Source organism: Lasioglossum baleicum, chromosome 10 (genome assembly GCF_051020765.1).
Source record: "Lasioglossum baleicum chromosome 10, iyLasBale1, whole genome shotgun sequence".
Taxonomy (NCBI): domain Eukaryota; kingdom Metazoa; phylum Arthropoda; class Insecta; order Hymenoptera; family Halictidae; genus Lasioglossum; species Lasioglossum baleicum.
In genome coordinates, this window is record NC_134938.1 from 14,847,698 (window position 1) to 14,874,709 (window position 27,012).

The 27,012-nt window shown below is 39.6% G+C and overlaps 3 protein-coding genes across 5 annotated transcripts; 2 read left to right on the forward strand and 1 right to left on the reverse strand.

Annotated features, from left to right (window-relative positions):
• Positions 1-5: 5 nt before the first annotated feature.
• Positions 6-5,443, forward strand: LOC143212690 (uncharacterized). Of its 3 annotated transcripts, XM_076431730.1 has the most exons (6): positions 6-171; positions 2,087-2,243; positions 3,761-4,680; positions 4,822-4,944; positions 5,029-5,185; positions 5,265-5,443. In XM_076431730.1, exons 2-6 carry the CDS (start codon positions 2,185-2,187, stop codon positions 5,368-5,370), a joined length of 1,365 nt encoding a protein of 454 aa, XP_076287845.1. In that variant the 5' UTR covers positions 6-171; positions 2,087-2,184; the 3' UTR covers positions 5,371-5,443. The 3 variants fall into 3 exon arrangements, with proteins under 3 accessions (XP_076287845.1, XP_076287847.1, XP_076287846.1); XM_076431732.1 differs by lacking the exons at positions 6-171; positions 2,087-2,243 and adding an exon at positions 3,057-3,376; XM_076431731.1 differs by lacking the exons at positions 6-171; positions 2,087-2,243 and adding an exon at positions 3,454-3,689.
• A 135-nt stretch (positions 5,444-5,578) lies between these two features.
• On the forward strand, positions 5,579-24,628 carry LOC143212691 (pyrokinin-1 receptor). Its single transcript, XM_076431733.1, has 4 exons — positions 5,579-10,539; positions 13,536-13,942; positions 23,655-23,872; positions 23,955-24,628. The coding sequence occupies exons 1-4, from the start codon at positions 10,058-10,060 to the stop codon at positions 24,165-24,167; spliced, it is 1,320 nt and encodes a 439-aa protein (XP_076287848.1). The 5' UTR covers positions 5,579-10,057; the 3' UTR covers positions 24,168-24,628.
• Gsts1 (glutathione S-transferase S1) lies at positions 24,429-27,012 on the reverse strand. The gene is made up of 5 exons (XM_076431752.1): positions 26,871-27,012; positions 26,085-26,220; positions 25,778-25,945; positions 24,941-25,080; positions 24,429-24,841 (listed from the first exon to the last, which is right to left on the reverse strand). Exons 2-5 carry the CDS (start codon positions 26,215-26,217, stop codon positions 24,674-24,676), a joined length of 609 nt encoding a protein of 202 aa, XP_076287867.1. The 5' UTR covers positions 26,218-26,220; positions 26,871-27,012; the 3' UTR covers positions 24,429-24,673.

The following is a 27,012-nucleotide window of genomic DNA, read 5'->3' on the forward strand; positions in this document are numbered from 1 at the left end:
CTGAAATGCAGCGCCGCTACGTTCCGCGCCGGCTAACAAACCTGCCGGCACTCAGGGCCGTATCCACAAGTGGCATGATCAATCGCACACGTGACGAAGACTGTTGATCTCTCTAACGGCTACACGTTTCCTTTGGCCCTCTCCCCATCCGTGTATGGAACATATATACTGGTATGTATGAATGGTGCCCTGTGCAGAAGTGGCGTGATTCTATCGCGATGACTGTGTTAATATTCATGAACATGACGAAACCGAAATTGGACGTTGTACACACCTTTCACACTGGCGCACTTCCCGAGAATGTGTCCTAATCTAATTCGCGGAAGTGTCGATTGTTATTGTTATTCATATTTATTTCGATACGTTGATTAGCAGAAATTAAAAGTGACAGTATAGTTTCTTGCTAGTAATCGAATGTTTACCGACATTCGGATAATCTGGATTACGGGGGATCGGAAAACGTTGGGAATGCTATGCCGGGAAATCTGTGCCAAAATACGTTACTAATTTCTCATAAATATATCTCTAATCATGATTGAAATTCGTGGTATACTTTATTAGGAAGCCGGGTATTTTCATGTATTTAAATATATTGAATATTTTTTTGCTCGTATGTGCAACGACTTTATAGATACGATGCACCAAAAGAAAAATTATAAATGTATTTACAACACTGGAAAAGGAAGCTGAAGATAGCTCCCATAGTCGAAAGAAACATAAGAGAAATGGCAATAGACAATGATAAACGTAATTATGAAAAATAAATTGTAGTACATACATATTTATAGTATTATTTATAGTAAGAAAAGGGTAGGATTGTTAGTGTTTAACAAATGTCGATTTTTTTCAGTGCCGCACACACACATTTAACGCAAACCTATAACTAAAATATTATCAATTTTAATAGATGAATTACAATTTTTAGTATATTTCCCACATATTCTTCCAACTACATATGCATATATTTTTTTTAACAGATACGAAATAATTGACCATTATTTATGTTCCATTTTACATTTTTTCAGTACATCTTTATCATATTTAAGCAATTACAATGTAAATATTATGTATGTATTATACGTATTTATAATAGGCTCATTAAAAATTTCCGATACTGGTACACGGCGTATAGTAGAAGCACATATAAATAGTACCCCTTTTCTGAACTTTGAAACGACCTCTAAATATATCATTATATAAATCATAATTATGAAACGCCGACATTTCAAGTAACATTTCAGCAATTACAGTAGCGGACAAAAGTTTAAGACCACTCTAAAGCAGACGACAATTTTTTTAATATTGTACTATACGATTTCAACTTTTTTGGGAAAGCTAGAACAATTAGTTTACTAAAGGATGTGAAAAGAAATATTTTCAAAAATTGCAATTGATCGGAAGTGTTGAAAAAATACTAAAAGTTGAATTTTTAACTTTTTTATGTGGGACTATATTGAAAATTTTAAAAATATGTTTTAAAAAATTTCATCAAAATCGGTCGACGTTGCAATGAGCTACAAACGCTTAAAAATGGTAAAAAATGCAGATTTTCAAGATTTTCGGCAATAAATTGTGAAAATCTGCAATTTTTACCATCTTTAAACGTTTGTAGCTCATTGCAATGTCAACCGATTTTGACGAAATTTTCAGAATATGTTTAATTGACACAGATCTACCCAAAACATATTTTTAAATTTTCAATATAGGCCCACATAAAAAAGTTAAAAATTCAACTTTTAGTATTTATTCAACAATTCCGATCAATTGCAATTTTTGAAAAAATATCTTTTCACATCCTTTAGTAAACTAATAATTGCTCTAGCTTCCCAAAAAACTTCAAATCGTATAGTACAATATTTAAAAAAGTTGTCGTTTTCTTTAGAGCGGTCTTAAAGTTTTCTGCGCTACTGTATATTTATAACTTTTACGACTTTAAAATATGATTTCCAGTTCAACATGTATATGTGTGAGTCGTTCGGTTTTAGTTTCCGAGACATTAGAAAAATATGGGGGTGGAGAGATTTTTATTTATGAAATTCTGGTTCGTGTCATGACGAATATGACTATACATATAATCCTGTTTTAGTCTTGGCCGCGGTGTAAGAAAAATAGGTCGTTCACGGAACCGTCTGCAAACCCTGAAAAATCTTTCGAGACCGTCCCTCGACTCGGAAGTCCGCCCCGATGCGCGAGGTCGTGCTTTTTCGAGTAACGGAGGAGGGGAAAGGAGCTTTCCAGGAAAGGTCAGAATTTATTAAATATAGCTTCTAATACCTCGCACGATCTGTTTACCATTATCAGCCACTTTCGCTTTTTCCGGCTTGTTTGTTTATCGAAGTCGTTACCGCTAACACATGTGCGGTTCACTTTGACGGTCGTGATAATATAATTATAATTGAATATATAATGTTGCCGCCGCGGTCGCAGTGGCCGGACGGCCGGATCCGTAGGAATCGTAGTCGTAGGACGACGAGTGTCATCTACATTTCCGATGGCGGATTTGTGAACTTATTTTTTCCCCCTACACTCTATACTCTATATTCTATACTTTACACTTTACAGCTTACAGTTTACAGTCAGCTATATATACATACAGTATAGGAATATGTAGACTAATGTAGAGTATAGAGTCTATACCATGTACCCAGACGGCACACCGGCTCGATTTCAGCCGGGCACCTGTGCACAAAATGGCGCGATTTTCACCTGCCGGGGGCTCGAGCCCAGGGCCTGCCGGCCGAGCTAGGATTCAGCCGATTTGCAAGATTGCAAGGATGCGGGATTCGCGTTCTCATTGCGTGATAATACAAACACGGGTTTTTTCAGTAGTCGAAAACGCCAGATAAAGGTCAATCTAGGCAGCAATCGCCCTCAAAGGTCTTATTTATTAACTTATTATACTTTTGTCGGTAACAAGGGAGACTGCTACGCATTTGCAAAGTACTGCCACATTGATGCGACCCGCCCTGTGTCGCGCATGCGCGAGAAAAGTTAGGCTCAATCGAAGCACTGATTGGCCACATTAGTGTGATACCGTGCTGCCCTCTCAAAAACAGGCTGAATCCCAACCCGGCCGGCAGGCCCTGGGCTCGAGCCCCCGGCAGGTGAAAATCGCGCCATTTTGTGCACAGGGGCCCGGCTAAATCGGCCTGTCTTGGTCTCAACGCTGCTCCAAGCATTGTGTTTGCCCGTAACCTGTCGGGCAGGGGCTCTGCTAGCTGGGTCCGGCGGTAGGCTCGGTCAGACTGTGCTGTCTGGGTATATATATAAGCAAGTACGTACGCGTGAAACGTGACTAGCAAGAAAAAATCATACCCGATAAAGACTGGCCCGGGGGCCGCCATGCCAGTTCGTCGCCTCTGCTGTAAAGCGTAAGGTGATTGGTCGGTCTCTACTTGTGTATCTCGTCTACGAAGGAAGTAAGAATATACAACTATACTCTCTGATGGTGTTTAGTACTCTGTGGTTATACATTATAGCTCAGAGCATCACAGAGCATCGATCGAGTGCACCACCATATATACTGTATACATTTTGTTCAATCGTGCGTCATTTGAAACAAAATTTAACCGCTTCGCTATCGATTATATTAGCAACACAACACACCTGTTTTCTCTTTCTGTCGCTGTGATTATAGTTGAGAGTTTCAGCCGCGTATTTAAATTTCAAACGAGATACAGAAGTACAAGGTTATTGTAAAATTTATAATTTCCGTATGTATACACCACCGAAAAAGCATCAACGAATCGTTTGTTTCCAGGAATTTAAGATATTTAACACAAATTAAAACAATGTCACCGATTAACAAGAGAAAATTGCGTTTTCAAAAGCGAACTGGTTCCGATATATCAAAAAGAAGAAAACCAAACATGAATAACACAGACATAGCTGCTTTCATAAGAAAGAACACTATAAAGGATAGCTTACTGTTAAAAAATCCAGTGGTAATACTGCAAAGACTTCCGAACATTCCTCCCTGCGGATCACAGAAAATGTCCGATACGATCGTTGATAAGTCGAGGAAGATATTGGAATCTACCCGTACAAGAATCAGCTTAAATAATCAAAACAATGATAAAAGAAACACTAATAGGTTGTCGACCAACTTATCTTTAAAGTTTTCAACACCCAGAACTAAGCAGCAACACTGGAAAGGAAATAGTACTCCCATCAGTGATAGCATATCTCGTCGATCAAAGAAAAGTTTCGATAGAAACAATTGTAACTGGCTAGATGTTCAAGAACAAACTGCTATAGCAATACATAGCGAACAGGGTTCAGCCAGAAAGAAGAATGAAACTTACGAACTTATGGAGCCAGAGACGCCGAATTTACAAAGAAAACTACGCGAAAGACAAAACATAACGGATAGGAGAGCCAATTCAAATGTGAAAGAAACAAAAAAAACCTTGAATGCACATTTGAAGAGGCTTTCCTTGGATAAGAAGCGTACACGTATACCTGTATTACAAACTTCACGACAGAAAAAAATACAGGCCGAGAAATCCATCAATCGAACGGTTGCGATACATGAGAATAAAAGTATTAAGGGTGCTATGTTGACTGCATCTCGAAGAAAGTCTAAGAGTCCTATGAACATGAAATCTTTTACTCTGCTAGCTGGATTACGTGGCAAATCAAAAGTTAATATTACATCAAATCCCACCATTAAGAAACTGGGTAATCTCCGTTGAATTCTAGAAATATATAAAAATATTAGGTGGCACTTTGTAGAATATGGAATGCGTTTTATCTCGTGTTTGATCATTGTATGAAACTGAATAGATTTATATAAAAAGCAAATACTGTGTTCATTTTCAGATTTGAAAAATGTTACACCGAAAAAAGTTCCAAATTTTGCTGAAATTCATGAAAAATTGTTTGCCAAATCAGAATCTGTTGTAGATGCACGAAAACGATTGAGAGAAAGACATGAAGCATTGAGTAAGTATATCATAGTTGTTATCACGGGGTGTACTTTGCTGTATTACAACAAATGTTTAATCGATATTTCAATCATACTTTTAGGGACATTGAAGGTCGACAAATTACGAATACCCAATCTTACTCCCAAAAACAAATCAATACCACATAAGACAAACGAAAACCAATTTCGATTTAAGTTGAGGCTAAATGATGCTACAAACTGTATACTAAAAAAACAACCGACTGCGAATCCGATAAGGTAATAATCTAGAAACAATCGAAATTCTAAAGCTATAAAAATCCAGGCATACGCTAATATTTCTTGTTTGTTGTTCCAGTAACAGAAGCAAAACTCAACAACAAACCAGAGAATTTCTGAAAGGTGTAAGAACAAATCGACGTTTTGAACTACAAATGAAAACTAGAAATATGATTCGTCAATAGAGAGAGCGTGAGTGTGATGAGAGTCTGTGTGGCGTGTGCCACGGCTATTATGAATAAAACAATTTTTCTATCACAGCTGTTTTTCAATTGTGTACATACATATGTACATATACTTACGCACGTATAGAACTAGATTATCTTGAAGGACGTTGATTCCGTAGCTATTATATTACAAAGCAAGAGAGTAAAAGGTTTTGTTTTGTCTAAATTTACAAAGCGTTCGAAAACGTTGAATTCGGTATATTACCTGAATGAAGATAGTCGTTGCTCTCCAGTTTGTTCAATTTAATCGATTCGTGTAAATACATTGACGTAGTTGCCTTTATTTCTTCATCTTCTGTTCGATCCAGCCAATTCACGTTCCCATATTTGCGGAGGAGTAAATTCGTCCTCCGTTTGCTTAACGATTCAATTGACTAGGTCTATTCTATCAATGATGGATCAATTGAGAAATTATAAGACCTCTGTGGGGTAATAAAGTAATCGATATAGCAAGAAGACTGAACGAAAGCTATGATATCATATCTATTTAGAAATCAATTCTAGCAATGTTCGATTGTAATTGATATTTCTTTTATTTTTTCTTCGAATTTTACACTTTTTCACTGGTAAAGTTTCATGAAGATCAATTGATCAGGTATCCTTGCAAGTGGCAATGTTCAATTTACCGTGTTTCTAGGGAGTAAAGGAATTTATGGATGACAATTAGGAAGCAATAAAAGTAATTTAGAAATGGATCGATACCTGTTTGGTTATTTCAAAGACGGACTCGAGTTTTGTTACTCCGCCGCGCACGATGGAACTAGACGGCCAAAACCTAGCTACAACATGGCCAAAAAAGAATTTTTCTATGGGGGGAAGGAAAAGCTGCCTTATTGATTGGGGACTTGGGTAATGACTCTATACTTAACTCTGCCGGATAAGCATGGGCCAGCGGCCCCCGCTTCGATTTTCCTGATTCCTGTCTTAAAACATCGTTTTATGTCTAAAAAAAACATTGTGTAAAATTTCAAATGTCTACCCCCACTGATAGGGGTGATATTGAGGTAAATTCCCCCCAACTTAAATGCAATTTGCTCTAAAACGAGAAAAGATATCGATATGGGATAAACGGCAAACAAAAGATATAGATACACTCCATATTTCAGATTTTTTCAGAATTTTTTGCTAATTATTTATAGTTGAAAATAATTAATTAATTTTTTGGGAATTTTTTTTAACTATCTTCCCCTGGGTTGACACCTACCAAAAAATTCTAAAATATTGCTATGATGCTAACTTATTTTGTATAAAAATCTCAAAAATGTCCGTGACTTCCCATTTGCTCCCATCACTGGCCACCGCAAGGGGTCTCGGTCGCTGCGCCGTTACTGATCAAACCGAGCGTTCGCCGGCATACTTTATTTTTTTTGACCCTGTTCCACCAAACAGACACTTCTGAGATTTTTATACAAAATAGGTTAGCATCATAGCAATATTTTAGAATTTTTTGGTAGGCGTCAACCCAGAGGAAGATAGTTAAAAAATTTCCAAAAAATTAATTAATTATTTTATAGAAATATAGAGTGTATCTATATCTTTTGTTTGCCGTTTATCTTATGTCGCGATATCTTTTCTCGTTTTAGAACGAATTGCATTTAAGTGCGAGGGAATTTACCACAATATCACCCTTATCGGTGGGGGTAGACATTTGAAATTTTACACGATGTTTTTTTAGACATAAAACGATGTTTTAAGACAGGAATCAGGAAAATCGGAGCGGGGGCCGCTGGCTTATCCGGCTATACCCAATTTATCTTACATTTTCAGGTGTATCTATCGCACGAAGCGAAATGCCGTAAAAAAAAAACGTCACGTCGCGCGTCGTTTTGTTTTCAGTTTCAGGAGAGCCTAAGGGTGGATTTATAGTGGAGGTGCGAGCATCGATGATAGCGGCGCGGTGAAAACAAACCAACATTCGTGACAACATTTCGACACATACTAATGAAAAAGTACGTATGTATTTTCTTTGTTTTTCTTTTTTTTTCACAGCACAGCTCACCTCGCTGCTCCACTATAAATCCACCCTAACGCGGCGACGCTTCTTTCAAATTTGCGGCGTTGCGCGTCGCATCGCCGCGCTCACACAACGCGTTCGGTTCTCGTGGGCTTCAGACGTTCCCGAAAGCCGCCCGGATCATCCATCCGAGATATTGGAGGGGTGAAGGGCGGAAACTGGCGCTTCGGTTGCAATGACCTGCTTTCACGATCGAACCACAGATCGCAGCCGATTGTTAACGCGGCTGGCTGGATGAACGTGACAGTGATACGGCGGTCTACACCGTTGTTTACGGGTTTTATAACAATATTATCTTACTTGGAGTAGAGGAAGGTTCGGTAAGAATTTGTTTATCGGTCAAACACCGAACCGCGTTGGAAATACTCCTAGCTCGGTAGTTTTGTAGTACGCATTAACCGTAGTGCGGATAGGACAGGATTGGATCGGATAGGATAGGATAGGAGCTGATCGGAGCGGCGCGGCGACGCGCGAGAATCAATCCGCTTTGGTGACGATTAAACGCGCTCTCCTACAGGCGGATACGTTCCCAGTAAGCGAGCCGCAGATAATCGAAAGGATTCAGTCGCAGAGGAGCCGCGGGATGATCGAGTCGGGTGGTTGTAGTTGGAACGAACCGGGAGGCTTTCATCGGGAAAGGATCATTTCGGGAATCAAACGGCTCCTTATCCATAACCATGACGGACGGCGCGGTATTACGCGTAATTAATCAAGTTTAAGCCTGTCGGTGGCTCCAATGTGAGCTCTATATGAAAATTCGTTAAATTAATGTACATATAAAGAGACGGTAAATCGGTGGAGTTGAAAGTTTAAAGTTCAACGTGACGATTTTGCGAGTCAACTGTTGGATCGACCGATGAATTTGTGTACGGTGCCAGGTGTCCGGAAAGATGACGAAACCAATTTCAGCTAATGGTTGAACGACTCGAAGAATATTCGCACAGTGTCAGGTGGTTTTGAAGAAAGGTAAAAATAACTTGAAGGTTGACACGGTACTCTTCACACGCTACCTTTTGACGGATAAAAAGGATCAGAATAATTCAAGAAAAATTGAATGAAACGTGTGCCGGCGAAACGAATCGATCTATCACCGAGCGTGTCTCAACGCCGAGTTTCCCGTTGAAAAGCAGATTGATCGCGAGGAAGATTGTTTACAGGCTGCTTGTCTAATGAAACGAAGAGTCCCATTTGTTCGATCAAGTTTGCCACGAAGAGAATACAGCTGGCTGAGACTGAAACCATCGAATGAAAGAACGCGATTGAAATGTTGGAAAGATTCGTGGAATTTTGATTGGAACGACGAATGCGAAAGTTGAATGAAACAGCTATCGATATCGATGGCTATGGTCGCGTACACGCGTTAATAGCTTGCTGAAAAATGACTATAATTCAGTAACAACCGGTTCCACCGATCACAAAGAAATCGAGATTCGTCGCGCGACGAGAATCTCATCGACTCGCGGGAGACCTTTACGATTCGTCGGTTGGACCTTCGTTACTATAATGTGTGAAGCGACTATTAATCAACGCAATTAGTGTCGCAAGAGAAGGTATTCACGGTCCTTGCGATTCCTGTGATCCTTGTGAAACTGCTGTATGTTCTGTCCTGGACATATCCCGGTGCCTATTAATCTTGTCAAAGGAATCGTTGATGTCTGTGCTTTGAGACACGGTAGTTTAATTCAATCACACGCGAAGCGATAAATAAACCGATCGATGCGATCTAGAAATATTACAGACGCCGACTAGAAACATTTGGATATTTCAGAGATTGAAATAAACGATTCGACCAATACAGAAATATCAAAATTTAAACGCGCAGACATGTTTGCATCGAAAACATTCAACTAATTCGATTTCCGAATTTGCAGAGCGAAGATTGCGATCGGGACGAGCATCGGTTACCCGTAAGCGTGACGGGTCACGGGTCACGAGACGTGGCGTCGGTTCCCGCAGGCTGACACGTGGATCCGACGTTGCAGAGTCGGATCCATAATAAACTCATATCGGCTCAGAAATCTTCTATTAATATGTTCCCGAGGAGAACAACTTCTTTTCGTCGACTGGAGCAGACGATTTTTCGTGGAGGCGTTCCGGTCGATGCGATCTATTTTCGAGGCTTCGTATCGATCCCGCAGCTTCCTCGGCCTGGTCAGATTGTTTAGCAACACTTAACGAGCCTTTTTGTGTTTCGACGTTCGTCCGGTTGGTCCGGATTCGGGAGCTATCGTCGAGTCGCGGATGGACCACGAGTCTTCCGATCGGATCGGTTAAATGAGAGCATTGTCTTAATCACACCGGTGCGCGGAACGGTTTCGAACGCTACGAGCGCTTTCGTGCGAACCTAGATCCCGAAAATGAAGTTCGCCGAAAGGAGCAACCATCGCGACCAGACGTCGGCCAATAAAATCCCCGGTAAGCGTGTCCGTTAGGTAAGAGAACGCGTCTAGAGCGCGTAAAACCGTCTATAAACGGGGGTGCATCGAATCCCCCGAAATACGTGGAAGTTGAATCTTATTGTCAGCTAGCGTCGGTCGTTTGCTCGAAGCTAGTCGACGAGCGAGAGCGGCCGTCTCGCCTAATCCTCGAGGAAGTTTCTCTGTTAACGAGTATCCGGAGAAGCGGAGTAAGATGATCTCGGGAGGTCTGAACGCGTCCGGGGATCTCGAGGGAGCGATTCGCTCGTCCGTGCAATACGATCCAACGAGGGAAGACCTGCTGATCCCTGGCGCGAGATTCGAGAATCACACGAGCCCGATCGTCGAGTTCCTGCAACAGGAGGACTCGTCGACGAGACGCGATCCGCTCTACATAGTGTTGCCGATCACGGTGATATACGCGGTGATTTTCTTCACCGGGCTGATCGGGAACGTGTCGACGTGCGTCGTGATCGCGCGTAACAAGTCGATGCACACCGCCACCAATTATTATTTATTCAGCCTGGCCGTCTCTGATTTACTGCTGCTGCTGTCGGGCCTGCCGCAGGAAATGTACTACATATGGTCCCGTTTCCCGTACGTGTTCGGCGAAGCCTTCTGCATTATTCAGGGATTCGCCGCGGAGACGTCCGCGAACGCCACCGTGCTGACCATCACCGCGTTCACCGTCGAAAGGTTCGTAAACGACTTTGAATTACTGGCCGGAACGGGAGCGCGCGTTTCAACCCTCCAGCCCTCCAATCCTTGTGCGACCAAGACTAATAGCATTCGGTGACGGGGACCTCGAGAACCGCTTGCGCCCGCACCCGTCGTTCTCGCCACCGCGAGGGAGGCTACACATAAAGAATATGTTCTTGCCGGAGGTCCCTTTTAACCTTTACCTTCCTGCCCAAACTCTACAGGACATTGTCACCAGCGCCCGCTCTGCGTCGCCCCGGACAAAAAGACAAATTGCCGCCCCTTAAGAATATATATATATATATAATATATATTTTAAATAAAGGTACATATATTTTATCTTCAATAAAAATCAAATCATTTTATTTAAATTTTAATAAAAGCAAATTTTCTATTAATTGGGTATTAACACATCAATATTTTTCTCACAGTTACAGCCAAAATGGCGTCCCCAAATTTTCGCGCCCCGGACAAATGTCCATTAGAGCGGGCCCTGGTTGTCACAACCCAAATATTCGATGGGAATGATGGACAGCATTGTCCAACAAAACCTTGTTATTTTTTAATTTTTTTTGAGAGGTTGTACGTCGACTATAACGTGCACGAGCTATCCCAAGCTATTCTAAACGTAACAGTATTATCCAGTCACAATATTATCGGCCAGCAAGACGTTGTTTCGGCATTTAGCTGCTAAGTATAGACCGAAACGTTCTCGTCTAAAAGCATCGAGCTTTCCGGTTACGTGGTTACGGTTACGCGTCGTCCCCTTGTCACGCGTGGGTCCCCGTCCCCGCCCTCAGAACTGTCGGAAGTAACCCTTCTCGAACGACCTGAATCAAATGCGCGCGAAATTTTTTTTTTCGGACGTGAGAGAATATTCGGATGCCTACGTATAATATTTCCAATCCTGTCCCCAAATAGATCGATGCGAAGCGACGGAATAATTAACAGCTGGAATCCGTAATATGTGGGCAGAATTTACGACGCTGTCTCCGGTTCACAGACTTACGACTAATATTTTTTTAAACGGAGTCCTAATTCTTCGTTAGTATCAGAGGTTTTTTTTACAGCTTTAGAGCGGCGTGGCTATTAGTCGCTTTCAAGCCTCCATAGATCATCCTTGGCTGGACGTAAGACATCATCTGAGACTCCCGAATTTTTCTTGTAGCAGTATTTCATTCTTTTTCCGCGAATAGTAATTCAATCGCGATACTCTCCCGAGTCTATTAATACGATTATTAATACCATCAATAAGACATCTTTTTATTATTACATCGTAGGATGTATGCTGTGACGCGTAAAATGTAAAACAACATTCGCTGTAAAATCTCGAATTTACAATTGCTAAATTTTCAGAACGAAAGGTAAGGTGGAAAAGAGATGTACACTCCGCGACAAAACTACAAGACACCTGCGATTTTAGCTAATATTTTATTAATACGAATTTTTTCGTAAAAGTTTTCGTTATTGATCCAAAGAATCAACTAAAGTACATACATTTCCATAGCGGCATTGTTGTTGTATTAGATTGAAAAAAGTTTCATTAAAATATTTCGAATTTTTGATAAAACAAGGTGCGACGAAACTATAGGACAATGTATATTTTATGTAAGAAAAAGTCGGTGGAAGTTAATGAAAAATATTTTTTTCTATTTGGTAGTAATGTGTTGTGCTACCTTTATTTTTTATAGTTTCAATTAATCGTCGTGGTATCGATTTATATAAATTTTTTATTTGATCTTGACTTAATTTGGCACATTTTCTTCGATACGAGCTTTCAACTCTTTCACCGACGAAAACTGTTTCCGGTTTCCATATACAGCACGTGCTAAAATTCCTTAGATGTTTTTTATTATACAGGGTGTTTCACCTAACTTAACCACCTTGAATATCTTTGTTGTTTTTAAAGATACGTCAAATGTCTGAAGGGCAAAGTTGAGTGGTTTGCTTTCTGGTTCGGGAAAAAACGTCGACGTTGCAAACTTCAAAGGGTGATTTCTCAAAGATATAAGTCTGCTCTATCGCGTGGTATAGTTCGATTTTCCGCTGAACCCTTATTTTTTCAGATAAATTCAAAAATATCCTGAAAAGTTGCTGCAAAAGTGGTATCTCTCCGTCTTTATAATGATTGTTTAAACATGTTTAAACATTCATAATGTATTAGTATTAGATATCACTGTATTCGGGAAAGTCTACAAAATCTTTTTCTGCAAAGAACAATTCCATATCTTTTATAATACCATCACAATATTTGTTTAAAGTTGAAAAATATATTTTTTTCAAAATCACGTTTCTCAAGAACCGTTCGTCTAGGAGAAAAATTAAGGGCAGATTCAGAATCAGCACATAAAACTCTAAGTACCACCATCACAATGTAATTGTGAAACAGATTTGGTGTTGGACAGTGTTATTAAAACGATACTTTAACTTACTTTTGTCACACCAAATTTTGTATATTTAGTATAGAAAGATCAATATCTTGATAAATCTTCAGATCACTGTGATTATCGTGATAAATTTTGTTTTCAACATTACCATTAAATATGTACTCAACTTGTTTAGTTTTATAATTGAATAAATATTACTGTTATCGTGATTTCATTATTGAAAATATGAGTGTTAACTTACTTTTGTTATCCACTGTATATTATGTAAGAACAAAATTACAAATGTTTCATTTTAAGTACACAATTACGATTAGAGTATAAGATCGACTGACGAAAAGCTACTGTCTTACAGTTTTGTCGCGGCGAGAATAGCATGTTTACATACATTTCCCAAATTCTTGCAATTGTAGAATATACTTCTATATAATGTAAACAATGACATTATGAATAAAGGAAGACAAAACTCGAGACTTGCATAGAATTTTCATCGAATTTCGCACATGTCTTATATAGTTTTGCCGTGGAGTATATGTTTGTTTTGTATGTACATGTGTATCAATATACATTATTGATATTATATCTGAAACACGAGTTCTTTTCTTTCAGGTATGTCGCGATCTGTCATCCTATCATCTCCCACACGATGTCAAAGTTGTCCCGGGCGGTGAAATTTGTCATCGTGATTTGGGTGCTGGCGCTCTGCCTGGCCGTGCCGCAAGCGATCCAGTTCGGGATCGTTTACGAGTACAGCAACGGATCGGCTATCTTGGACACCGCTAGATGCTCCGTCAAGTCGATCCTGATCGAGCACGCATTCCAAATATCGACCATGCTCTTTTTCGTCGTCCCTATGACTATCATCACGGTTCTATACATCTTGATCGGTATCCAATTGAGAAGATCGAGACGGCTGACTGCAACCGTCAAGAGGAACCATTTGTCGACGGGATTGACGCACTGTGACAGCGGCAGAGGGAAAAGCGCCGCGCAAAGGAACGTGATTCATATGTTGGGTAAGTAGAAAATCGTTTTACTTGTCGGGATGATAGAAGAAACTAATCGAACGAAATCAACCAGAAAATTTATCCAAGTAATCTTTCGATCTTCGCCAAGTTGTAGCCCAAAGGGACCGTGTCCTGTGAATATGGCGCAATTTATCAATTCCGCAGATTTTGCAACATTATTTAGCACTCGAGAGGGAAATAAAATGCAATGCTTCGATCGACGTTTGTCGAAATTCATTTGGAAAAGCGCGAATGCTCGTAAACGATTGAATTATTTACGGCGTACGTGTCAATGCCGGAAGCACTTACGTATGCGCCGCACGTCGAGAAAAAAGAATTCTTCCGCGCGAGTAATTCTCTGTTGAAGAAAAAGGATTTTTCCAAAAAAAATTCGGCACGATAAACTGTGACTTTCGATTCCGATTCTTCGAATCACCTTGAGCATCGTTCGTTAAACCGGTTCGTTGACGCCCACAATTAACGACCGCGGAATCGGCCAACACACCTAGAAAAACGGAAAGCGGAGACAACGCCTGTGCGACATTCCTCGAGATAATCGGGCCGAGATGTTTGACTTATTGTTTGGCCAACTGGGAATATATCGACGACGATGGGCGCGACGAAAGAGGCGGAGAGGTGAAATCCATCCGACACGAAGGCGTCTTTTTATTTCACGACGCCATAGAAATAGCTTGCTACGACGATAAAGTCGGCGGTACTACATTGTTTTGTGAACTCGGGTCGCTTTTTGGTGTAGGACAGAAAACTCATTGCTCCAACTGATACTGTTACGGCGCACAGTGGGTCCAAACGCCAATCTAGCTGATAAAAAGTCGTATTTCCAATCACATACTATTACTTACTTTTTTATTTGTTTCCATTCTTAAATCCCTGTAGATCTTTAAATTATATTCTGTTTTGCTCTGAAGATTTTTTATATAGGGTAATATTTACGCAAAAGTCTATAGTCGCTGCGGCCTTTAAGAGTCCCCCAGAATGGTCAGTGCTTTTGCTACTGGTAAACGTTAATATTAAATGCGAATATTTTGCCTTTCATGGGGTTTGTAGAAGAAAGTACGTACTTTCATTCTGTAATTACAGAATTTGCAAAAGTTAATGAATTTTCCAAATACCTGCGTTCAAAGGTAGACAATTTTTTACTTCATGCATTTCAGTTTTTCGAATGTAAGTAACCAAATTGACGCGTATTGATCGAATTTCCTGTTTGATTTCGTAATGTAGACTCTGTTCTTTAATTCTTGTAAAAATCAGCTGCCAGAACTTGCCAGAAATTGTTTAATGTAACTTTAAAGTTTGTGAATAGCTTGCGATCACCCATAAAGAGGGTTTAAGATTTTTGTAGTTCATAGTACTGACTGAGAGGAGTAAAAAATGTAGGTTTAATCAATGTAGGTCATAAAATTAAAAAATAATAATAAAAATAATTAAAAAATAAAAAAAATTTTTTGTGGTCCAAATTACCATAAATTTAAAGAATGAAGTCTCCCGGTTACAACGACTCCATACAAGTTGCAATAGGACGCTGCGTTTGATCACTATGATTTTTTATCAGCTAGATTGGCGTTTGGGCCCACTGTGCGGCGCGGCGCGGCGTGGGTCAAATATCGACGTTCTAGAGCTGTTCACGGGCTAAAACATTAAAGTTCTCATATCGATTTTTAACGAATGTATGATATTTCTGAAATGTTCATTACAATCGAAAATGACAATATCAATTAAAGTTATTAAAAACTCTTGTTACAATAAGCGTTCAAATATCAAACTTTCTCAGACTCGATTTATCACCAAAAAAATTCTTTTTTTTCATACGGATGTCCTGGAGAACCTACTGAAGATTAAGTGCCAAATTTTTTTTTTATATGAAGAATGTATATCTATGTTGAGGACGCACCAGGAACTAAACATCATTGTTCATAATTTATTATAAAAAAAAATGTTTAGTCAACTAAGGAAAATCGTTAAAGTTTTTCACCTTTGACAAGGGATAAAGTTGTCATTCGTATCGATTCGTGTGTTCTAACGAAGTGGAACATTTTCGGCAAGTTCTCTAAAAGATCGTGCAAAATTCAGATCCCAATAAATCCCAACTCCGAAGTTATGATAGTTTAAAGCGTCGCGTGACGCGCAATTCCGCGGCGAGTCGCGTTGCACGAGTCGCATTGACGACCACTCAGCGACTCTTAAGAGTGTAAAGACCTAACCCAGACCTATCTTATGAATTTTTTAGATTATGACCATTGATAAACATTCGAACTTCTTGCTAGCTTAGTTGAATCATTTGTATTTGAGGGATCATAGTTAATAGCATCGTAGTATAGCATCACACCTACCGTGGGGCACACCATGGAGCCTGAAAGAAATAAGTTGAAAAGTGGCGGTGTGCCCCACGCCAAAAAAAACCATGATCCGAAGGTCATACGAAAAAGTTTATTCAATAAAAAAGATGCCCCTACTTATTTTAAACTAAACAAAGGAAAAACCATCAAGATTCATCATTGGAGTCCTGAGATATTTAATTTTATGTAAACTCAAAAAATGATGACTTTTTGCAATTATCTGGAAATCAAGGTCGAAACAAAAAAAAGTGATAGGGGTAAAAGTTGTTCCATTTGGGGTCCTCTACAGCTGGTTAACGTTTGGCCGTTTAAAAACGGATGACCCTGTACACCGTTCCACTTAGCGTTAACCGAACGATGCGGTAATCATTTCGGAGAGGTATTGTTAGATTTGTATTTTTGTATGGACTCTAGAACGTAATTTCCCAAAGTAGGCGATGCCGCCCATCGCGCCGCCTGGTAACCTCCCGTAGGCAGTGTAAATAGGCATCGATAGGCGCCGAGGAGATTCCGACAGCACAGAGAATACTATGTTTCGCCCAAGGGCAGAAATAAAAAATTCCAAATATGCATTGTGCAATATATGTATATGTATAGACGTGTGGCATCGCGCCGCGCCGCGCCGCCTCCGTCTTGAAAACAGGTTTAGTTTGGCGTTGATGCCTCGTCTCGTGGCGCTCCAGGTCTTCAACCTTTTCTTCTTTTTTTTCTTTAAAGACGTGGGAGAAGATACATTTACGTACACCCGGAAAGGTTAGTGTGGGACTCGGAGGACACAGGTGGTCGGTGTCCCCAAGACCCATTCAGAAAACCACACGTCCAATGCTGAGAGCCCTTTTCTTGATCTCTAATGTCCTTGAGGACAGTCAGGGCCCCGCTATTTGCGTTTCTCCTGACCAGTGTTGCCATAATGAGCTCCAAACGGAGCTCCCGTACTCTCCTACATACCCCTTCCACTATTCCATTCCAGCACCGTGTGCAGACGCACACTCCACGGTCCCCATCGCGCACGTGCAACGTGTCTCCCATTCGTCCCACTCATTCCCCGTCATCAAAGAAGGGGTACATCATTTCACCGTGACTCCCCTCATATGACATCACTGCTCCTGACTGCCTCTTTTCCCGGGACTTCCTTCCACTCCTGTTCTTTTCTAAAATCCAACTCCTCAACCCGAACATCGAATCGCCAACATCGAATCGTTCTTTTCGCGGTTCATTTCCCTCGGCGGGGTCGCGATCAGCATCCAGATGGAAATGCCGTTTCTTAACGACATCGTCAACGCTTCCGGTTAAATCGGCCGAAACAGTCTCTTTTGATAGTATTGTCTGTCTAACTGACAGTATTCCGCGTTGCCCCTCCCAGCTAATACTTGAAAGTGGAAAGTGTTTTCATTCTATTATTTCTATGTTGATAAAATACAACGTTTTTCTTCAAGCTATTATTGGTAACTGCAGTGATATTAATTTAAGTTGACATTCATGATAAAACACTCTCTTGTGTTAATGTTCATCTATTGTTTCCCCGACGTGATCGACGTAGACCGGAGAGACTCGGGCAATTCGAATCGGAAGCGTCCCTTCTGCGAACCATCTGCAAAGCGAAGAACATCTCGTTTATAGTTCTGAATTAACGAGGCGGGACACGTGCAGTCGATAAACATCGAACTGGAAACGCTTGCTGTGCTGCGTAAAAATCAGATCTGGGAATTGTGCAACTTACTAACAACTTCGGAAGTCCTACGAATCACAAAGTGCGAAACTTCGAGGACTAAAATATGCGGAAGTATAAAGACTCGGAGATAGGAGTCTGTATCCGGGTGTATTAAGAGTATAAATAACTACGAAAATCCATCAAGATTCATTGTTATCCACAAAATACAAACAAAACGTTGAAATCCTACTGGAAAGATACACAAGATGCACCAAGGATACACATAGATTGTAAGTAGATCGATGATCAACGGCGCGCTGATAGTTTGCATAAGCGGATCGATCAGGAAATAGATCGCATTCGCGTGCGCGGCTCCGTGGAAAGTTATACAAACCGTGGTTGCCAAAATGCAGCCGTAAATAGATACCAAGTTAGAATGGATGGTTATCCAGGACCAGGCAGAATGTAAAGGATCGAGCAAGATCGTCGGATCGAACGCGACTCGAAGCTTCATCGATGCACGTACGCCGCACTATGGGCCAAACCGACGAAATCTGTGTCAAAATCAAAGAACTTTCGATAGAAATGAGATAGAGCGATGAAATTTTTTTTTAATTAAAGCTGAAACTTGGCAGAATATGGGAAAAATAGGAAGATTATGGTACGAACGTTTTTTAACCTTGAGAAAATTCGTTGAACTTTCACAATTTCAAGAAAATTGTGGTTTTTCCAATACCACGCGCGGAAAAATTTTTTTTTTAACGTGTTACACATCATTTCCCGTAGATTTTTTCACGCTGATTTCAAATCTGGTTTCAGAATTTGTCTACGACCTCAGGATTTTGCAAGAAATCGATTTTTGTGAACACAACTTATGAAATCATTTGGTAACCCACTAGTTTGAAGGAATATTGTATTCTCATATATATAAAACACATTAAAAATAATCATAATGAAGGATTTGAACGTTCACTTAAAATCAGCGTGAAAAAATGTACGGGAAATGATGTGTCGCATGTTGAAAAAAAATTTTTTCCGCGCGTGGTATTGGAAAAACCACGATTTTCTTGAAATTGTGCAAGTTTAACGAATTTTTTCAAGGTTAAAAAACATTCGTACCACAACTCTCGTAATTATCCCATATTCTGCAAAGTTTCAGTTTTCATTTTAAAAAAATTTCATCGCTCTACCTCATTTCTATCGAAAGTTCTTTGATTTTGACACAGATTTCGTCGGTTTGGCCCATAGTGCGGCGTACGGCTAACGAGGATAACTGATTCAACACATTTTAAACCAGAATAACTTTTTTATGAATGGACCAAACGACTTCAATTTCTCGGTGAGGTTAGAAGAATTAGTTTAGCAAATGACGTTTAAAAAATATTTTGAAAAAATGCATTTGATCGGAATTGCGAAACAAGATAGTAAAAAGTTAATTTTTACTACTATTTTAGCTGGGCCAATAACTGTAATATAATATAATATATACAATAAGTATAAATTATATACGCTCCGAAAATTTCATTGAAATTGGCTAATTGGTTCACGAGTTATAAACGATGGAAAGTGGTAAATCTCGAAAACCTGGCATAATTGCAATTTTTACCACTTTCGATCGTTTATAACTCGTGAACCAATTAACCAATTTCAATGAAATTTTCGGAGCGTATATAATTTATATGAGTTGACCAAACACATCTTTGAAATTTTTGTTATTGGCCCAGCTAAAAAAGTAGTAAAAATCAATTTTTTAGACGACATTTGCTAAACTAATCCTTCCAGCCTTACAGAGAAAATGAAGTCGTTTGGTCCATTCATAAAAAAGTTATTCTGATTTAAAGTGTGTCGAATCAGTTATGCTCGTTAGTGTACATACATACTGTGTTGAATTACACGGACACGGTTTCTCTTATTTTTTTATGGAATCATCGACCCCAGAAATTGTAGAAACCACGCGGACAAAGATAATTGCGCGGTGGTCATAAATAAAAGAATGAAGGGCCAAAATGCATCGGGATTTCTCCGATAGCATTCGGCCTTGAATTGACGAGTGCATTGGGGCCACTTATCTCCATCCCTGATAGCTGTTTCCCCATTCAACAGAGATTATCGCCGGAAAAATTGATCGCGTCATACCGAGCACATAGGTACATATGTACATAGATGCCTCGCCGGATAGATTTTCACGTGTCGTATGTTGTCCAGAATAAAACATAAAATACTACTACAAAATGGAATCTGCGTGACGATATTGCCAGCCACCGCGCACCGGTTTTATCGACTATTTTCACGAACGATAGCGGGCGTAGGCGTAATGACGCACTCTGTTTTCTATCTGTTATCGCGGAATTTTTCAAAATAGTTTGCAACGAATTCATTTCTACCGGCTGAAGTGGGGTATATTCCTATCGAAAGTGAAACAAATAGAAACGTAAATCAACGCCACTCAACTATATTTAATGGCAGCTTTACTGCCTGCGCGTCTGTATGCAAACGTGAACTTTTGCGTATCAATTTAGTCTCGAGATCGAACGTGTACTTTTGAAAATCTGTAAGAAATAGCACTACGAGCCTTTTTACCACGCTTATATTAGCTTGCCGAGTTGTCGTTGTATGCGTCAAATCTTGTAATCGAATTTTAACCCACTTCCCGATGAGCTAGACACTTGAATCTTTAAACATAGCTTAGAACTGGATGACAATGCAATATTCAAAAACAAATTTGAAAAGAAACCGTGCGTCTAGGAAAAAAAGAATGTTTATATTAACCGTCACCTCGCCGCGCGACGCTCGGTAGTACGTGATCACGTTCAGCGATCCCCACTCCGTGCGCCAGCGCTCCCTACTCCACTACGTGTTCCCACTCCACTGACCCATTTCGCACCGAAGGAGCTCAGTCAGTGTGGTGTTCCGTTCATTCAGTTCCATTTCGGACTCCATCAAGAGACATCGTCTCTCTTGCGTTCCATTTAAAGAAGACTAAAATGTAGAAAATAAAAAATATATTAAAAAACTTTTTAAAAACCACGCTTATATTAAAATGCACTAAAAAGGAGAAAAGAGAAAATAATTTTTTTCGACATTAGTGACTATAAATAAAAGCGTGTAGCGCCCACGAAGATTACGTATAAATATAGTTTAGCGCATCGCGCTTTTATTTATAGTCACTAATGTCTAAAAAAATTATTTTCTCCTTTTTAGTGCATTTTAATATAAGCGTGGTTTTTAAAAAGTTTCTTTATATATTTTTAATTAAAGTTTCATGGTAATAATTGTTTAAAATAGCAGCTGAAATATTTCTTATTGTTCGTACAAATATAATATCTCGACCAAAGTCGCCATTGAGTATCGTCCTCGATGCAATGAATGAAAGCTCGATGAAGTTCTGTATGTTTTCCTAATAATCTCTTGTCTAGGATAGAAGAGCAGATTCCGTGATTGTACGATGCCGTCAGTCTGATCGATGCCGTTTCCTTGCAGTGAGCAACGTGCAATGCGCAATGTGCGCCAGAATCCAGTTCGTTCAACGTGTTCCGCCTGCACGCGACTGTATAAATCGCTGTCTGTCAAATATTTACCAAGAAAATAAACGAAATCGTGTGCGCGTTCCTGATTTTCGTCTTATATTGCCACGAAGAATCGTCGATTTTCTTCCACTTGTTGCCAAATACTTTCTCTCGTTCTCTTCTCTCTGTATACTACCTACACTCCGGGACAAAAAGATAGCACATCGTCTATTTTTCCTCATTTAGTACATTAAACTGAAGAAAATGAATATTTTAATATGCCAACATATTTTGACATGGCTGTACATACAATGTACTGTGAATATCATCCACAATATTTACTTCAATAGAATTTTCGAAATGAAAACGTAAATATTGGGGCCCACAAGCAGGATAAAATGACAGCACAAATACCAGTTTTACATTTGCCAGTTGTACAGAAATTACTGAAGAGCAAACATTCATTGCAAAACGTAATTGATAAAGTGGGTACTAGCTTCTTTCGTGCTTATTTAATAAAACAACATACTAAATCGTTAAGATTGGATCGTGGAAAAGAACTAACTTAAGGAAAGGAAAAAAACTTGAACGAAGAACAGGATTGAATTACACAAATATCAAAAACTGTAAACAGATGCCGAAAAGTTATGATGAGCTTGTTAAAAAATCCTGAAAATTACGGGAAAAAGAAGAGTTCCGGGCGTCCACAAAGTTTAACTGCCCGTGAAAAACGTGCAACATTGAGAACAGCATCAAATTCGAGGATGACTGCGAGACAAATCGCGGAAAGTGTTTGCGTAAACACTAACGGAAAGAACGCACGTTGTGTTTTACAAAAATGCAAGCACTTAGTGCGAAGAGAATTGCAAAAGAAACCTTGGTTAAAGATGGAGCATAAGCGTTCCGCTTACAATTTGCCGAAAAGCATATAAATATGAGGACAAAGCGGCAAAGAGTCATATTTACTGACGAAAAGAGATTTAATTTGGTCCAGACGGCGTAGGCTATTACTATCATGATTTGAATGAAGAACAGCAATTTTGAAGTCGTCGCCAAATGAGAGACGGCTGTGTGATAATTTGGGCCGATATTGGATATCGTGGTAAAACAGAAATCAAATTTATAAAAGGACAAATGAATAGTGAACGGTAGATTGAAATGATAAATGAACAACTAAACACTTATGCTGTAAGAATTGCTGCAAATAAACACATTTTACAACAATGTCGCAGTCCACGCGGCGAAAGCGGTCAGGAAATACTTTTCTTCAAAAATTATTCGTGTTTTGGAGTGGTCAGCAAGATCTCCAACCTCAATATTATTGAAAATTGTTGGGGACATCTTGCCAGAGCTGTGTACGAAAATAGCAGGCAATTCCAAGATATTAACGATTTAAAATAGTGCATTTTGGACGAATGGAAGGATATTAGCCAAAACAGTATTAAAAAATTGTATAAATATTTACCAAACCGTATGATTAAAGTCGTTAGCTGTAAAGGAGGTCCTACAAAATATTGAGCATTGATTCTTATCGATTAATTCTGTTATATTTCCATTTTTTCGTTAAGTGTGTGCTATCATTTTGTACCTCTGTATTTCGTTAATAATTCTACATTATTCAATAAAGATAGATAAGTTAATGAAGCTTTGTTTCATTTCATTCATATATGTTGAGAAAGACACACTAAAAATATGTGTATAAAAAAAATTGAATTTCTAATGCTTAATAAACAGAAATTACATTAATTTCAAAGTGTGCTATCTTTTCGTCCCGGAGTGTACGTGTTTCGATTTGTTTTCTTTCGGATCTCGCGCCCCATCTCTCGAATGCATGATGCATAGGAATAGATTATCGAAGAATTTTTATACACCTCACCGTCGCGTCCGTCCGAGGCGATCTTCCAACAACTCTGTACTCTATAAAGTGTATGTGGCAACATTTTATATATCATCTTGAATCGAATGTTGGAGGCAGTTCGTAATAAACGATTACCTTAGCGTAACAATATTTATTCAGCAACGCGACTCGCATGAATATCTTCTGGTCGATTGATATTCAGATATTCGCGTTATACACGATACAGGATACGAAGGAGAAAGATCTTCGGTACGCTTACTAGTCCGTTGCCGGCTGAATAGTTGGAGGCAAACGATGAATGGTTCGTAGAGAACGATTCTTTTAAAAATTTTATTGTTCGATGTTGCAGTTGCGGTAGTTGTGGCGTTTTTCATATGCTGGGCGCCATTCCATGCCCAGAGACTGTTGGCCGTCTACGCGCAAAGCACCAACGCTGAGCCGGAAGACGCGTTAGTAATAGTTTACACCATTCTCACGTACGTCTCGGGGATATTTTACTACCTCTCCACCACGGTGAATCCAGTTCTGTACAACATCATGTCCAACAAATTCAGGGAAGCTTTCAAGGTAAGTTTCGATGACGATATTTCTACTCGAAGAAACGTTCTACATACTGGGCAAGTTTGAACTCACCGAAGGTTACTTTCAGTCGATGCTGTCTAACCATTGCGGCCGTAAGTCGGTGCCTAGACAGCCGACGTACAGCAGTCTCTCGAGGTATCCGAGATCCATCATCAGACAGACGGTGGATCGTCAGAATTCGCAGTCGATATCGGTCAGCGAGGATAACCAAAAGATGACGAGCATCGGATGGTCAACGATCTGCACCGAACTGAACGACTTGCAGCCAGCGAAGGAATAAGAAAAATCAACCCGCTTTTTCATCGTCTCTAGTCTCGATCGGCAAGAGCGACAACGAGGCTAACAACATCTCGTCGACGAGCGAACAACATTTCAACAATCGGTCCACAACGGAAAACAATTCAGAGACACGTGTCGGCGCGTGAATATTTTTCATCCTTTATAAACGTAAAGAAAACATATCTTGCTAAACATCCTGTTACTGCGAGCGACGTACGATCCACGATCTATCGCTGACAAAGAGGAAATCATTCAGAGAACATTATTTCGCGGACATGTACTCGTATTTATTTTTGTACTTGCATCATACAACTCCACTTTCCCTGTTCGTTTATCCAGTCGAACAAATCCGGCGTAAAATTTGTATCGTTATGATCTATGGTATTGTGTAGAAGACGCGTGCGAGTGTCGTGTGAAAAAAAGTAATTAAAAAACAACGATGATACGTTGGAGTTGGAGTAATCTGTGTGTCGAGTGCTATAATAAAGCCTTTTCTCCCTTTCGTTCTCACAGTTGAGTTTTCGGACGCTTAGCAAGGTAAGCCTTAATGTTGGGCAGTGCGTTAACTTTCTCCACCAGCTTTTGCAGTTCGGGATGGTTCTTGTTCAATTCTGTTTCTGTTGTAGCAGACAGTATATGCGTCTTAGCAGCCCACTCCAAGTCTGCCCAGGTCAACTGAAATGGAAACGGTCGTTGAACGTAGCGATTTTGAACATTTATTCCAGCCAGGAAAATCTAGTCGATTGCGTACTCGCGCGAACCAGTCAATTTTACCTTTCCACCAACGAAGTATCCACCATTCTTCTTAACCTGTTCGTTGAGCTTGTCGAGGTAGACGGGAAGTTTTTCGAAGGCGACTTCTTTGAGCTTCGCTTTGAAATCCGCATTTTCTTGCCAGTAATATTGCGTGATTGCTACGACAATTAATTGACATTAATTAATTAACTGAAAGATAGGCTGCTCTTTACTTTGCCGGACTCAAAATTTGTGCCTTTCTCCTATAAATTATGATTTATTTGGTATGTAATCCAGTGGAATTAAACGAGGAGAACCTAGGAATCGAAGTTTCGATCCTGTAGGACTGTAGGATCAATGGTTCAAGAGTTATGCTTGCTTAAAGTTGAGCAATCTGCAGTGTTTTTGACAGGTAACCTCAGGTTACAGATGCTCTGTTTCAAATTGTTGCTATGTTGGTTTTTTACAAAGTTATAGCGAGATGAAGACAACATTGACGGGTAACAAAAATTTGGTGTAACTTTGAAACATCACACGGGGAGCAAAAAATTTTTTTGATAAATCGCGTTAATATCATTTGGAAGGGCCATCTTTCCTGTGTAAATTGTGTGGTTGTTGAATATTGTGCGATTTTTCTTATTCGAGTTATTCAACATTTAAGTAAAATACCATGTTCCATTTGAAAAATGTAACTTCCGGTCTCAATCACCTATTTCCGGCCGAAACCGGAAGTTAAAAATATCACCATTTGATAGAGCGCGTATGATTTATAAAAGAAACACTTTGAATTTTTGAAAATAACCTATTTTATAGATTATAAATGGGTGGTACAGGTGGTCTGGGACACCCTGTATATGTATACATACTATTACATACCCATTCTAAGATCGTCGATGGTCTCGATAGTGGCGTCGATTTCGTAAGCCTCGTACTCATTCGCACCATAGAGATTGTTTTGCTTGGCGATGAGACGGCAAATGGCCTTCGTCTGATGGAGAAGCTTTCCGTCAATTTCCAAGACGGGCACCTGCCCCATTGGCATTTCTGCAAAATTTTGTCATAACAAACTTATCCCCTAGCTTTTTCCGTATTCATATTCTATCACCGCTTTGATCAGGTGTTGAAATTAGAAATTAATTATTATTCCGATATATATTGTATGTATAGTCGAATAACTACTTACGGGATTTTAGTTTTGGCCATTCCTCAAACTCGACTCTGTTGTCTTCGAACTGAATACCGCTTTGGTGTAATAAATATCTGATCGGCTCCCCAAGGCCGGTAACGTTGAAGTATGTAAGCTTGTAGGTCGGCATTATCTATATTGAAACATAATGAAATGAACACCTCTATTTTTCCTATTCCCTCGTTAATTGGACGAGTAATTGCGGTTCTATCGAAGCTATGAAAAAGATTGTTTCGATTCCCCTGCATATGTCAAGAAATATCGATGATCATGGGACAAACTCTCTGTGCGAATCAACATGGAATGTTTCGTATGTAGGCGTAAGTACATACAATAGATACGACTTAGGAAGGCTGCGACAGATTATTACCGACTGCCGAGTACATCAGCAATGATTCAATGATTGTTGCACGTGCAACGAGAGGACGAGAACCACGCCTGTTGCTATACGACTGACACGACTTTAATCAGTTACGTAACTGGTAATAACGGGATATTCTGGAATAGTCTGGAATATTTTGGAAAATACGTGTGTGTGCGTATTGTTCATCAATAAAAATTTCGTTTATTAATCAGTTGTAGGTATTCATCGCTAGAAGCAAGAGTGTTCGAATTATAATTATATGTATACCGTATTACACATATTTTGCAAACATTGATGATGCTTTTTTCTGATTTTTGAAACATTGATTGTAGGTACATGTGTTTGCTTAGGTTCATGTTCAGTTACATTTAGGATCTATAATTGTAAGCAAAAAAAAGAAAAATTGTAAGTATACTTACGTCGATTTCAGATTTCACCGAAGAATTGTGACGGAGATTGTTCTTGATTCAACGACTTCTCGCGTGTTACTGGATCTGTGTTCCCCAGCTCCCCATATATTCTTGCCCCACTCTCAATCCCCACCGTACGTATATTGTATCA

What these genes read in the sequence shown, in the direction of transcription:
- LOC143212690 (XM_076431730.1), top strand. Translation starts at nt 2,185, where the DNA reads ATGCGCGAGGTCGTGCTTTTTCGAGTAACGGAGGAGGGGAAAGGAGCT. An exon ending in TCCCACCATTAAGAAACTGG is followed by an intron (nt 4,681 to 4,821) that starts GTAATCTCCGTT and finishes GTTCATTTTCAG; the next exon opens with ATTTGAAAAATGTTACACCG. An exon ending in CCGACTGCGAATCCGATAAG is followed by an intron (nt 5,186 to 5,264) that starts GTAATAATCTAG and finishes TTGTTGTTCCAG; the next exon opens with TAACAGAAGCAAAACTCAAC.
- LOC143212691 (XM_076431733.1), top strand. Translation starts at nt 10,058, where the DNA reads ATGATCTCGGGAGGTCTGAACGCGTCCGGGGATCTCGAGGGAGCGATT. An exon ending in ACCGCGTTCACCGTCGAAAG is followed by an intron (nt 10,540 to 13,535) that starts GTTCGTAAACGA and finishes CTTTTCTTTCAG; the next exon opens with GTATGTCGCGATCTGTCATC. An exon ending in AATTCAGGGAAGCTTTCAAG is followed by an intron (nt 23,873 to 23,954) that starts GTAAGTTTCGAT and finishes GGTTACTTTCAG; the next exon opens with TCGATGCTGTCTAACCATTG.
- Gsts1 (XM_076431752.1), bottom strand. Translation starts at nt 26,217, where the DNA reads ATGCCGACCTACAAGCTTACATACTTCAACGTTACCGGCCTTGGGGAG. An exon ending in CATCGACGATCTTAGAATGG is followed by an intron (nt 25,081 to 25,777) that starts GTATGTAATAGT and finishes TAATTGTCGTAG; the next exon opens with CAATCACGCAATATTACTGG. An exon ending in GATACTTCGTTGGTGGAAAG is followed by an intron (nt 24,842 to 24,940) that starts GTAAAATTGACT and finishes TTTCCATTTCAG; the next exon opens with TTGACCTGGGCAGACTTGGA.